A 14,509-nucleotide genomic window follows, 5' to 3' on the forward strand; every position below is an offset into this window, starting at 1 on the left:
CCCTTCCTGCCATCCCTCTCCGCCCTCCTTGTATTCTTCTCTCCCCTCTCTTCACCTCTCCGTTCCCAGGCCCCTCTCACCGTCCCATCCTTTTCCATTCCTCCTACCTACCCCCCCATCTACTACTCCTTCCCCTCTCCGACCTTCTTTTCCTCCTTCTCCCACCTATATTTTCCTCGTACGTTTCTCTCTTCCTTCTCTTCTCCCCTGTATTTTCCTCCCCCCTTCATCTTCTCTTCTTCCTTCTTCTCTCCCGTCCTATCCCCTTCATTTACATTTCCCATCCCTTCCATTTCCAACCAACCCTCTCCTTTCTCCCTCCAACCGCCCTCTCTCCCACCCATTGCCCTTTCTCTCCCTCCCACTGCCCTCTCTTCCCCACTGCGCTCTCTCTCCCTTCCGCTGCCTTCTCTCCCTCCCTCCCTCTCTTCCCTCCCTCCCTCTCTTCCCTCCCTCCCTCTCTTCCCTCTCCTTTTTCCCCTCATTTATCTCGCACAACCCACTGCTTCTGAAAACACACCCCTCGAAAGGAAGAAAATCCCCTTATCGTCCTCTGAAAACACATTTCTGGGGTTAGGGGAGGGGAAAGGAGGAAGCGAAAGGGGGGAAGGGAGAAGGGGGACGGGAGAGAAGGGAGACGGAAGAGGAGAAAGAGGGGAGAGGTAAAGAGAGATGAAAGGGAGACGAGAAGGGGTGAGGGAGGGACAGGAGAAGGGGGAGGAGGAGGTACGAGGGAGAGAAGAGAGAGGGAAAGGGGAGGGGTAGGCGTTCCCTAAAGCTCCCCGACTTTCCTTTTGAAGCCTTCTCCTTGGGTGGTTTGTTGAAAATTCGATTCACGATTGACAATATTGATGGCACCTCGTTTATTTTTACGGCATTTATTGCTTTTTTTTTTTTACACCTCTTCAGAACATGGCATCCCATTTTATGTAATATTTTAAAACCGCCTCATGTATGATGGCCTTTTTTACACTTTATTAATGTTACTTCTTCGCGATTTAAATCAGCTTAGGGAGACTTTTCACAGTATCACTCGATTGGCAGTAGTGATAATACCAGTACCTATATTGCCTCGCGGTTGACAATACTGATGTTATATACTACATATATTTTTACTATAATTTTTTTTCATACCTTTCAGTACGGTGGCGTCTTTTAAATGTAATATTATTATTTCCTTCGGGCGATTATATTCAGCGTAGGGGCCGCCTTTCGTAATGAACTTTTAAGAAGAGCAAATGCCACTGCAGAACGATGACGTTCTGAAGTGGTATTAGTCTACGATACCCAAGCCCCGGTCCCCTACGCTCACGAGAATAATATAGAACTGGCGGTTACCTTTGATCATTGCTTTAATTGCTTTTTCACGCTCCTCCGATGCTCCTTTTCCATAGGTAAAACTGCCTTACATTAGCTGAATAAAACACTAGAGTTGTTACTGCCCAGAGAGGGTTCAGAGTGACAATACTGACACTCCCAGCCTTATAACATGGCTTAACGTTGGCACGAACTGAGCACTTGACTTGTCCTGACCACGAAAGGGTTCAAATAGTGAGTAAACGGAGGTGGGGCCCATTTGGCCGGGTACTCTAAGAGTTTTCCTGTCATGTGCACTTCATTTTTTTTTTTTCTTTTTTAAGGATCAAACCCATCTGAAGGGCAGATATGAGGGTGTTGATGGTGATGATGATGATGATGATCGTCATCATCATCATCATCATCATCATCATAATCACTGAGTCTTTGGGAAGACTGGTGACTATTATTATTTTTGCGGACGTTTGGAAAAAGGAAAAATAATGGTTCGCAGAAAGATTATGTGGGTGGCAGGTTTTTATCTCTTTTTTTTTTTTTTTTTTTTCAGGGTCCGACTTCCACGTGTGCCTCCATTAGTATATTAAAAGGCAGAGAGAAAAAGTTAAGTGATAATTGAAGAGCGCAATATGCCGGCGACTCAGTCATTGCTAGGCACTTTTGTTCGCACTGGAGTGATATTATCTGGTCTTACGTGATTCCTTGCAAGTTGATCATTCAATCCACTCACTTCAGTATTAGCTTTTTGTCAGGACAGTATTATTAAAAGTGAAAACGCGAAGGGCTGCACAAGCCTCCAGTTTTTGAAGATCGTTTCCGAAGCGTGTGATGATGGAATAGTCTCTCAGCTCCGTATTGTTCCTGGCTGCAGTTTGTTGTCTGGGATGCAGGTTGAATGCTTCTAACAGTTACTGGTGTTCCATGAATGGCATCCTTGTGCTCTGTTTTAACTATATAGTTTTTACCCCACAGGTTTCAAGAACCGTTAGTTCTCTTTTTTTTTTTTTTTTTTCCCTTCGTTTCCTTCTTTTCCTTCCCGCACAAAATTTCAATAATTAACTTTAAAATCCTGTAAAATATATACCGGTATTGTAACATATATATAAACATTCCTAATGAATAAGTAGCCAGGTATTTTAAGTGACCCTTACCATAGATTGTGTTAGGGAAATAATACTGCATCGTAATACGCTGTCACACTTTACACTGTCGGCCACCCTTCACGCACAGTACACATTGCCCCATTTCGACACACACACACACACACACACACACACACACACACACACACACACACACACACACACACACACACACACACACACACACACACACACACACACACACACACACACACACACACACACACACACACACACACACACACACACACACACACACACACACACACACACACACACACACACACACACACACACACACACACACACACACACACACACACACACACACACACACACACACACACACACACACACACACACACACACACACACACACACACACACACACACACACACACACACACACACACACACACACACACACACACACACACACACACACACACACACACACACACACACACACACACACACACACACACACACACACACACACACACACACACACACACACACACACACACACACACACACACACACACACACACACACACACACACACACACACACACACACACACACACACACACACACACACACACACACACACACACACACACACACACACACACACACACACACACACACACACACACACACACACACACACACACACACACACACACACACACACACACACACACACACACACACACACACACACACACACACACACACACACTACATCCTCGACTTTGCCACTTTTCACACTGCCACGCCTCGCACATACTTCACACTGCCAAACCTCGCACACATCTCACACTGCCATGTCTCGCACACATCTCACGCTGCCACTTCTCACATACTTCTCACACTGCCACACCTCGCAGGCACACACACACACACACACACACTACATCCTCGACTTTGCCACTTTTCACACTGCCACGCCTCGCACATACTTCACACTGCCAAACCTCGCACACATCTCACACTGCCATGTCTCGCACACATCTCACGCTGCCACTTCTCACATACTTCTCACACTGCCACACCTCGCAGACACCTCACACTGCCACTCATATCACACACCTCACACTCCACACCTCGTACACATCTAACACTTCACATTGCCACTCATCGTACAGCTCACACAGCAACACATCATACTTTCTTTTCACTACAACATCTCACACTGTAACACTTCACATGCACACATCTCAACTGCCACACCTCAGACTGTCACTTCTCATACTGCCTCACCTCATAAACTTTACACTGCCACACATCGCACACACTTCACATTGCCGCTCCGTCCATTTCCTACTGCACGAAGACTTTTTTAACACCGTAAATGTATTGATGATAGAAAAGCTAGAGCCTCCCTCTGACCAAACCTGGGGGAAGCCGAGAGCAGACAAGTTGCATGGGGTCGTATTCTGGTGGACTCAGCAGGCTCCCCAGTATATCTCCCTAACACGTTTATTTTTCTTTATACCACGCTGATATTGTCGTGCGGGGAAGACTTTTATCCATCCATCCATCATCCAATCCTACGTTGCCCCATGAGGAGCGTAGGAGCCCGGGGCTAGGCAGTTGGTCCTGACATTTAAAATGAGAGTGACCAGCCTCACTCATCCCTGAGTGGCATTACGTGAGCAATAAACCCCAACCATCCCTTGGATATAAACCTTCACAGGCTCAATCCGACAGGAGCATAATAATTACTCACTAAACCACCAGGCGCCATAATTTGGTTATCTGGTTACCACCCAGCGTAGTAAATGGTTTCCTGGTGTACAGGAAACCATTTGGCCTGTCACTCAGTGTAGAGTCACCCACAGGCAGAAGGATGAGGAGAGAATGAAGGAAAGAAAGACGGAAGAGGGAGTGTAAAGTCACCCGTAGGCAGAAGGACGAAGAAAGACTGAAGGAAAGAAAGACAGAAGAGGATGGAAGGAAAGAAGGATGGAGGAGAGGAAAGGGCAGACACCCGAGAGCATCACTACATCGAGTGAGTGGATGGTGAGCGCCCCCACCTACCACAGACTGAAAATGTGATTATTGTGAGAATGCAGCGGTGTAGGTCCGACGAGGAATATCATGGGGTCGAAAGTTGGGGCAAAAATGTTGTGTATCCATAATAAGCTGTTTTTAATTCCGTGTTTGTAAGTACCTTTTTAACATTTGAACAGTCCTTGGTATACTCCCGTATGCGTTATTTATGTTGTAGGTTACATCTATCTGTCTATTGCCAGACGCCATAATCCCGTAAGGGGTGACCATTTGACTTTGAGTTATTGCCACCAACCCACTTGTTGACACGTAGGGAGCACGTATGGCTTGGTTATATGATTACCATCCAGCGTTGTAAATGGTTTCTTGGCTTACAGGAAACCATTTGGCTTGTCACTCAATGTAAAGCCACCTATAAAGGAAAGAAAAGCAATAAGAAGTGACAGGAAAGATGGGAGAAATAGGAAGAGAGGAGGGCAGGCACAGAAAAAGAATGATAAAGGCTAAGGAAGTAGTAGGCAGCACTACATCAAGTGAGTGGATGGTGGCTTTAGAAAATAATACCAAACTGAGGAAAACCAAGGAGAAATATGCAAGCGAAATATTAACGGAATATGTGCCATGGATCCTTTCAAACCCAGAAAATTAAAGCTCCTGGGCTTCTCCGACCGGCTAAATGCAAGTGGAAGACGCGCAGGGCTTTCCGCTCACTGTGAGGAGGGACATTGGACAAGGGGGGAGGGGGGTAGAAGGGAAAGAGGCTGGGGAAGGGGGAAGGCGGGGAGGAGGGAGGGGGCGTCAGGGTCGTCAAAATCCGGGTAATGGGAAAACGAACGCGGGAAACTCCGTGAAAGAAAAGGAAGAGGCAGGACGAGCGTTCCAATTCAGTGAATTATTTTTAAATATTTTTGCTACGGTACCACCAGCCAACTTTACTCGTATTACAAACAACTATAAGGGCTACACACAACTATTTTTAACCAATTCGGTGCGATGACATCTTTATGCTTGCAACCTCTAGAGACTTTCACTCAGCGTAGGAGGGACATTACTTGAGCTCTTCACTACAAAAGTTCGCCCATAAGCTGAATGAAACTGCTTGAAGGTTACAAGAGCAATCCAAATAAAGACGTCATCGTCCTGAATGGGTTATAAAGGATTCCAGTAAAAATGATAATGTTGGTAAATGGGAAGGAAGAGGGGACGTCATAAAAAAATTTCCACTACTGTAAACTTCGCATTTGCCGGAGAATGAAGTTGGCGGTGAAGAAGATCTACTAGACATTTATGCACCTTCAGAACGATTTTTTTTTTATTCCTGCTTCTTCCAGATGCTGCTGTTTATCTTAAAAGAGCTGTCACGTACTGAGGGGATTAATGAAGGTAGTAGTTAATCCTTCCAATTCAAACAGTCTCGCCCGTTCAGCTGAATAAGACTCTGGACTGGGCATTAATAAAATGGACCTCATCGTAAGAGGTTAAGTCCTTCACCTTGAAAGGTCATTCCTAATCTTAATGAGATTTTAATCCGTAATACTCAATACTGTCATTTGTACAAAAGTAATAAAAAGTTTGGGTAATAATCAGTTACCATCAGAGCTGTCGAAGCGATGGTAAAATGATCCAAGAAATGTCTTTTAACACTGACTAACGAGCCTCCTTTATATGACCTCAGGATATTGGAGGCAGTGAAGCCTGAGCGTCCATCACTCACGTTTGGAAGGCATTTGGGTTGAGGGTAGAACGAAGTGTCTGAGAAGGAAAAGAATGAATACCATCATTTTCATGAATTCAATTGCTCTCAGGATGAAGTTAAAGGAAAGGCGGTTACTCGTATCCCACTTTTCCAGTCACAAAGGTCTCGCACATTTTAAGTAAAATCAGTTGGCATTAACAGATGAGAATATAAAAGACAGTATCGTATAAGAAGGGTTGTTGGCAACTGTTCTAGGTTGTCTATGCAGGCACTGGAGTCTAGATTGCGCAGAATATATTCAAGGGGTTTTAACCACGGCAAAATAAAATGGACTTGACCTTATTGAAGCTGTTAGCCTTCCAGAGAGTGGAGGTTGCTGCACAAGGGATTTTGCTGGGAAGGTACAAAGGGTGCCGCTCTGCGTTTACTGGTTTATGGTCGCGATGCTCATTATTGAAACTTTAGAGTTCCCCTTTGTTTAACGTTAAGAAATACCCCACAGTGTCAGTCCTGGGAGACGCAGAGATGCGAACGGTTACAATGGAGGTGGTGAAAAGCATATGGGTGTAGGAATATTCATATTAAGGCAGCAATTTATCTGAATATCGGCGAAGGCTATCACATCTCAAATTTTCTTTTAAAAAAGTAAAAAAAAACAACTCTGTCTATCTATGCCTTTATGTCTTTCTGTTAATTTGTCTGTCTGCCTGTCTGTCTATCTGTCCATCTATCTATGGCTATCTATCTTCTCTCACTTACTTGGTGGATGAGAGCTTGGAGATGGAGGAGAAGAAGTAAGGGTCAGAGAAGTCGAGGTGCTTGGCCCTCTGCGCAGTGACGGAAAGGGGGGCGAAGGATAGGTCCGCCGAGCCGTCCAGGAGATCCCCCACAATCCCCGTCCAGCCAGATGTCCGGGGCGCTCCGAAGGTCCCGTCCATCACCAAGTACACCTGCAGGAGACGAGGAGGAAAGTGGATAGCGAGATGGGAGAGACTTGAATTTTCTCTGTCTTTTCATTCGTTCAGAGGGATAGGATGCGGAGGACAGAGTGAGGGGAACTTTCTCATTTCCGTCTCTAAATTAATACACTTAGAAGGGAATACTGTAGACATGGAAAGTGGGTAGTGAGAAGGAAATGGATAGTGAGAAGAATATTTTCATCTTTCTTGTCCCTCCTCCATCACTATAAACTAAAGGAATAGAAGGATGCGGAAGTGGATACAGAGAGGGAGTTCATGCATTTTCCCATCTCTTTTCTGCTGTAAATTACACCTAAAACAAACGGAGAGGGAAAGCAAATAGGCAGAAGGGGGTCTTGAAATTTCTGTCTTTTCTTTATCACCAGATGCACCTAAAATAGACTGGTGGAGGATGGTTAGTGAAAGGAGAGTTGATAATGAGAGAGGAACATGGAGAGTGAGGTAGGAGAACTTTAATCTTCCCTTTCTCTTTAACCCCGTCAGCGCGAGCACATCACCTTTATTTTATTCTTATTATCTCCTGACGATTACGTTATTTCATAGAGGGAATTAGTGAGAGAGAGCTAGAATGTCTTTATTGAACCTCTCACTGCCAAATATATATCCCTCGCCTGAATATAATCGTCAGAATACAAGAAGAATAAAATGAAAAACACATCACTGGATTCAAAGGGTTAAACTCTTTCTTCTCTGCCTTTGTCTGGTGAGAGGGGGAGGCTATTGTAATATTCTCTTTGTCTTCTTAAGTCCCATTCATCACTATAAACACACCTGGAATAGACGGATTGAGGGGTATTTAGTATGAGGAGGAACTTGAATTTTCCATTTATTTTGTCGCCTTTCACTTTTTTCCTTTTTGTCTTGATTTTGTTTTATCACATTAAGCCCCTGGAATAGATAGATGAGGAAGTGCATCGAGAGGGGGGGCGGGGGGTTCTTGAATATTCCCCATCTTTTTTCTACCTCTGATGATGTCATGAAGTCAGCGGATGGGTGAGAGAAAAAAATGGATAATGAGATGGGAAGCACAAAATTTTTTCATATAACTTCTCTTTTTTCATTGTCTAGCGAGAGAGGAGACTATTGTGATATTCTCTTTAGCAGGCCCCGTCCATAAGCACAGAATAGACAAATGGGGAATGGGTGCTGAGAGGGGAGACCAGGATTTTCTTTATCTTTTTCATCGTTGTATAGACCTGGAATAGGCGGATGGGAGAGTGGATAATGAGGGACTGAATTTTCCCTGTCTGTTCTCCGTCGCTAAACACACGTGGAATAGACGGATGGTAGAGGGAAAGGGAGTTGGGGCCTTGATTACTGGAATATTCTCAGTTACTGTCCCATCACTGAATGCAGCTGGAATAGGCGGGTGGAAAATAGCAGAGTCAAAGGAAAACTTGCGATTCCTGTCTTTTTTCCATCACTAAATACACCAGGAATCGACGGGTGGAGAAAGGATAATATTGAGAGGAAAGTTAATAATGCAAATTCCTATTTTTCCTGGTCCTTTTCTATTAATCCAATATCTAGTGAAAGAGCGGGGAGAATACTGTGATATTCTGTATGACTTCTAGTGAACTTTTCACAAAGAAGACGCCTCTCGTGTTTCATTCTTGTTATCCCTTGACGATTTTATACAAATTTCTGATAAACTTACCATCGAGTTACCGAACTGGAGAAATAGCTTTCCCCATCATTCTTACGGGGATCTACTAAGCTGAACAAAGACGTCTTGTATCTGCGAGAGTAAGCTAAAAAAAAAAAGAAAAAAAAATACGACGCAGGGCTGAAGAAGTTAAACGTCCGTCCGGCTCCAAGTACACCTGGAATAAACAGGAGTAGGGGGGGGGGAATGGACAATGAAACGACCCACTGAATCCTGTGGCGTCTTTTTTTTTTTTTTTTTTTTTTAATTCGGAAACTTGGAGCGCCCTGTATGTCATGCCATTCCCTATATTTCTTTTAAGCTGTAAAGTACCTCACTCCAGTAGACTTTAGCGAAGCCCCATATTGCAGCCCTGATGGGCCCGGAGCTGTCTATTACTTTTGCCCTTGTAACATTTGTTCTTGCCGCTTCCAGGCGATTTTATTCAACGTATCAAAGGCCTCGCGTATTAAAGGAGTTAATAATGGGTATATCTGCCTCATCCCGCTTGCAGTCTGTTTACGCGAGGAAAGAGGAGGGAAGGAAAGCAGAAGTGCAGGAGGAAGGAAGAAAGGAAGGAATGAAAAAAAAGGGTAAGGGAAGAAAGAAAAGAAGGAAAGACGAAATGTTGGAAAAAAAGAAAGAAAGCAAGGGAGGAAAGACGAAATGTAAGAAGGAAGGAAGGAAGAAAGGAAAGAAGTGTAAGAAGAGGAAAAGGAAGGAAATAAAGGAGGAAGAATGTAAGGAAGGCGAAGTATAGAAAAGAAAGAAGGAAGACTTTATGTAAGGAAAAATTGAAATTGAGGAAGGAGGGAAGGAAGGCAAGACAGACAAACTGTAGGAAGGAGGGAAGGAAGAAAGAAGAAAGGAATACACGGAGGGGAAGGGGAAGGAAAACTGGAGGCAGGAGGAGAAGAAGGGGCATAGGAATGACAGATTTCAAGGACTGAAAGAGCAAAGGAGTAAAATAAAAATAAACCCAAAAATGAATGTAATGAATGAATGAAAAGGAAGGAAAGAGGGAAGGAAGAAAGAGTGGAAGGAAAGAGAAGAGAAAGGCTGACTAACAGGCAGACAGAAAGAACAATCAGTGATGAAGAGAATAATTATATGTATAAATGAAAGAAGAATAAAATTAAGGAAGGAGTATAGAAGGAAAGATGTAATGAAGCTTGGGAGGAAGCGATAAACTTAACGAAAGAAAGAAGGAGGGATGGAAAAAATAAATGAAAACTCAGCTCAGCTGGGAGGTGCACAGTGGGGGTTAACTGGAAGAAGCTAGACAGCTGATAAAACGAGGGAAAAAAAAATTATTGAGAGAGAGAGGGAGAGTGAGTGAGTATGCCACTTCTGCAGTCTCCTCACTCTCCTAACTAAAACAAACTTCTTTAGCGCCTGTCTCCTTTCCTCGTCTACCGGAAGAGGCCACTTTAATATTCCCTTTCTCTTCTAGTACAAAAGTTACTCTCGCTTCCTAACTTCTGCCTCTTACTGAAATTTTCTTGATTTAATTTTCGGTGTATCATCATCATCATCATCATCGTCGTCGTCGTCGTCATCTCATCATCATCATCATCATCATCCCTCCTCTGTTTTCATTGACTTTATCTCTTCATCTTTGCCACGTTCTTCCTGTGCCTCATTTGGTTCCACCTTTCATACATATTACCTCATCTCTCTCTCTCTCTCTCTTTGCACTTTTCATCCATGACTGAAATCATTAACTCCACTCCTAGGTCCTCCTTTTGTAACTTCAATTTCCTGCTTCCAAATGATGTTATAAGTTTAGAGAAGACCTGTTGTAGTGAGAGAGTAAATGAAGCTATGCATAACCTTTCCATTACATTTTATTTCCCCAGGCTCAGAAAAAAAAATGTACGTCACCAAATTCGGCGGGTTAAGCATTTTGTTGCAAGGATTTCGCTGATGTGTATAAAATCGTGTTGGCCAGAAATAGCATCTGTTGCGTCCAAAAACAGCTACAGAGTTCTACAATGTTCATTTAACCTTTGTTTGCATTGATATTCCTCGTTTTAAAAATCGCCTCGTTTTTGTCAAAATTCAGTACTTTAGTTCATTTATACCGGCTAAATAGTTACGTAGACCATTTGTGTTTGCCCAATATATCGTGCACTAAACCCTCTGCTGACTGAAGTGGCCTGTGTTTATCCTGAATGAAATACCTGGGTGAGTCCGTAGCAACAAAGGACTAATGGAACCTCATTTGATACTATTAACGCATTATCCAGTTACCATGATTTAATTCCATTTTATCAGAGCTGTAAAAAGTACTTAGGCCACCGAAAGAAGTGGGGAGGTATGTTTTCACCTCGATCTGTTTTGTTAACTACTTCAACTCGAGGACGTATTTTTTTATTCTTGCTGCCTCCAGGTGCTTTAATTCAAACTGTGAAGCACCTCTCATAGTCAGGGGGATGATGAAGGCTACAGTCCAACCCCTGTAGTTCGTGGTCTTTCCTGATCTAAACAAAATAGTCCAGATGTAGTATGACTGAAATAAAGAATACACCATCGAACTGAAGAAATGAACGAAGAACTTCAAGGATCATCGTATAAATTTGGAGTGAATGTTATGCCATTACGTTGTGCCTCCCTGGAATCCAAGTTTGGTAGGCTGCTAGATGGACAATGGATTCCTCTCTCCTTTCCACGACACACCGACCTCCGTTATTATACAGTACTCCTGCACCTTAGCTCTCGATTGAACACTTCTCTTCCTCTTCTTTCTCCTCCTCCTCCTCCCCCTCCTTCTCCTCCCCTTCATCTTCCTCCTCCTCCTCATCATCATCATCATCATCTAGGCCCATAGCTTTGCTTATAGCCTTAGGAAATTCCTTTGCATAAAAAAAAAAAAAAAATCTCCATTTCCTCTTCCTCCTCCCTCACATACTTCCACACCCTTGCTCTCGATTTAATTTTCCTTTTCCTATTTCTTTTCCTCCTCCTCCTCCTCCCTGTCGTTCATTGGATTCCTGATACATTCTGAATTTCCATAAGCCAAATAAAAAGACGAATTTAGGAAAAGACGCAAAGATCATGAGGAGGGTGTTATAGAGTTTGGTAAGAGGTTCAGACTTATTTTATCTCGTCTCGTTTTTTGTGTGCGTGTCTTATTTTTATCTTTCTCACTTCATTTTTTCACACTCGCTAGGTTATTTCATTTTCCTCACACTCTTTCTTGCTTTCTCGCTTTTTTTTCTTGACTGACATACCAAATTTATTTTATTACCACCGCCAGCGAAGTAGGACGAGATTATGTATTCGCCCCTGTTTGTCTCTGTTTGTCCACAAGCTATCTCAGAAAGTTACTGATGGATTTCTGTGAAGGGTTGTGAATATGTGGGTCTTGGGCCCAGGAAGAGTTTATAAAATTTTGGGGGTGATCTGAGTTCGAGGCCCGGGTCAGAACTTTTTTTTCCCACAAGATAACTCAAAATAGTTACAGATGGATTTCAGTGATATTTTGCTGACGTAGCCTATTGGTCATTGGCGAAAGCAGAGTTGAATAAAGTTTGGCGGTGATCTGAGTTTTCTGGTATAGGTGTTGGCGGAGGTATACGCTCTCTGAGTGCGCTTAACTTGTTTATGCTCTCTCTCTCTCTCTCTCTCTCTCTCTCTCTCTCTCTCTCTCTCTCTCTCTCTCTCTCTCTCTCTCTCAGCTTTTCGTATTTTTGCTCCTCCTCTTCATTCCATTTATATATTCAGATTCTCCTCCTTCCATCTCATATATCTTCCTCCTTTTCTCCTTCATCTCAGGTTTCATCGAACTTCTCTCTCTCCTTTTCCATTTTCTCCCTTCAAGTTTCCTCCTTTCTTCTCCAGTTTTCTCTCCATTTCTCCACTTTCTGATACGCTTGCCACTCTTAAATTTATCTGTTTTGTTTGTTTGTTTCTTTTCCTTTGCCATTCTCTTTTTCTCCTTCAACTCACGTTTTTTGTCTTTCAGTATCTTTATATCATTTCCTCTCCTCATCTCCATTTTCCTCAACTACTGTTTTCTGTTTACGTTGCCACTTCCCTCTTACTTTGCCACTTCCCTCATCTTTTTATTTTTCCTTAACTCTCTCTCTCTCTCTCTCTCTCTCTCTCTCACACACACACACACACACACACACACACACACACACACACACACACACACACACACACACACACACACACACACACACACACACACACACACACACACACACACACACACACACACACACACACACACACACACACACATGTACGTTTCATCCACTGTCAAACCTATTCCAGCTGTCTCCCCCTTTCTTGCATACTTCCCAACTGAGCTGTCATTTCATTTTCTATCTATCCTTCCTCACTTCATGAAACTTATATCTTCATTCTTTCCTTCCGTCCTTTATGTAATTTTATTCTTCCTTTTACCTGTCATTCCATGCTTCCTTCACCCTTTTCCTTCACTCATTCTTTCTTTCATTTCTGCATTATTTAATTCCCTTCAGTATTGGCTTTCTGTCTGTCTTAAATGTATTCGTTCATTCTTTTTTCTGTATTGCTTTTTCTATCTCCCATTCTTCCTAAGTTCCGCTCCTTCTTCTTCCTTCCTGTTCTTCGTCTTTCATTCCGCCCTTTCCTCCTTCCTAAACCTTTCTTTCTTTGCATTCTTCCTAGTCATATTTCGTCTTTCCTTTCTTCCCTCAAACACTTTGTCTTTCCTTCTTTCCATTCTTCATTCCTTCCCTCTGCACCTCGTCCTTCCTCTCCTCATTCCTCCCTCCTTCCTTGCTTCATTGCATAATTCGTTTCTTCCAGAACTTTGCATTTGTCCTTCATCCATTTATTCATTCATTCCTGCCTTCTATTTTTTGTTCCATCCATCCTGTATTTGTCGAGTCCTTTCTCGCGTCCCCTCCTTCCTCCCCCCCCCCCCTTTTCCATGTTTTCTTAGCTAGGTTCTCAGCTGCTGTTTCTCACAGGAATCCAAGAGCCGTATTCTCGTGGTTTTGGGAGGCATCCTGTTATTTCGTTGGCAAACGGAATGTAATTTTTTTTCGTGTTTGTGCAAATTGTGTCGATATTGGCCCCTTCACCATGAAAACTTCTTATGTTAGCTTATTTTTGCCGTCTTCCCTCCATTTGGTTTAACTTGGGAAAGATCTCTTGTATTAAGGGAATTGTTGAAGTCAAAATCTAACCCCTCGAGTTTGAAATCTCTCCTAACCAGAAAAAGAAAAATCATCCTGATGTAGCAAGACTATGCCAGACGTTCCTGGGCTGAAGGAGTTAATTAAATATTACAACGTAGAATAACAGCGTGTAATGAGCATAATAAATGTATTATTAGATCTACATTGTTTTCCATGTTCCCCTTTCGTTGATACCCCTACCCCAATGGAGTACAGAGGACTGCAAACAGCAGTAGACTTGCTGGTCCCCTCGAGACTTATAAGAGGAGACTATGGCTACGGTATCAAGGAGTTCAAGACAAGGATGTTACAGTAAAAGATTTCCTCACCCATCAGTCCTTGCGGTCGAGGCCCGCTGGAAGATATAGAGGATTATATTGCCGCAGAGAAAACTCTCAGAGAAATTTTAATGTTTTCTAGTACCTTTACGTGTGAGGGAATAGAGACAAAGTGCACAAATCTGTTACGCCGTTGCTGTATCCTCCACTGTGTGGATGAAGGATAGAGTTAGGATGGGGACAGTGATGATGAGACTA

General features: G+C 43.1%; 1 protein-coding gene across 1 annotated transcript in view; it reads right to left on the reverse strand.

Moving 5' to 3' along the window:
- The window catches only part of LOC145412583 (uncharacterized), a 449,765-nt gene that overhangs the window by 410,995 nt on the left and 24,261 nt on the right, over positions 1–14,509 (reverse strand). The window contains exon 4 of the mRNA XM_080282490.1: positions 6,931–7,121. Within this exon, the coding sequence (XP_080138616.1) occupies positions 6,931–7,121 (191 nt within the window). The remainder of the gene's footprint in view (positions 1–6,930; positions 7,122–14,509) is intronic.

The sequence above is a fragment of the Coenobita brevimanus genome, chromosome 93, assembly GCF_032717465.1.
Source record: "Coenobita brevimanus isolate Jiangsu-jjx chromosome 93, ASM3271746v2, whole genome shotgun sequence".
NCBI classification, from domain to species: Eukaryota; Metazoa; Arthropoda; class Malacostraca; order Decapoda; family Coenobitidae; genus Coenobita; species Coenobita brevimanus.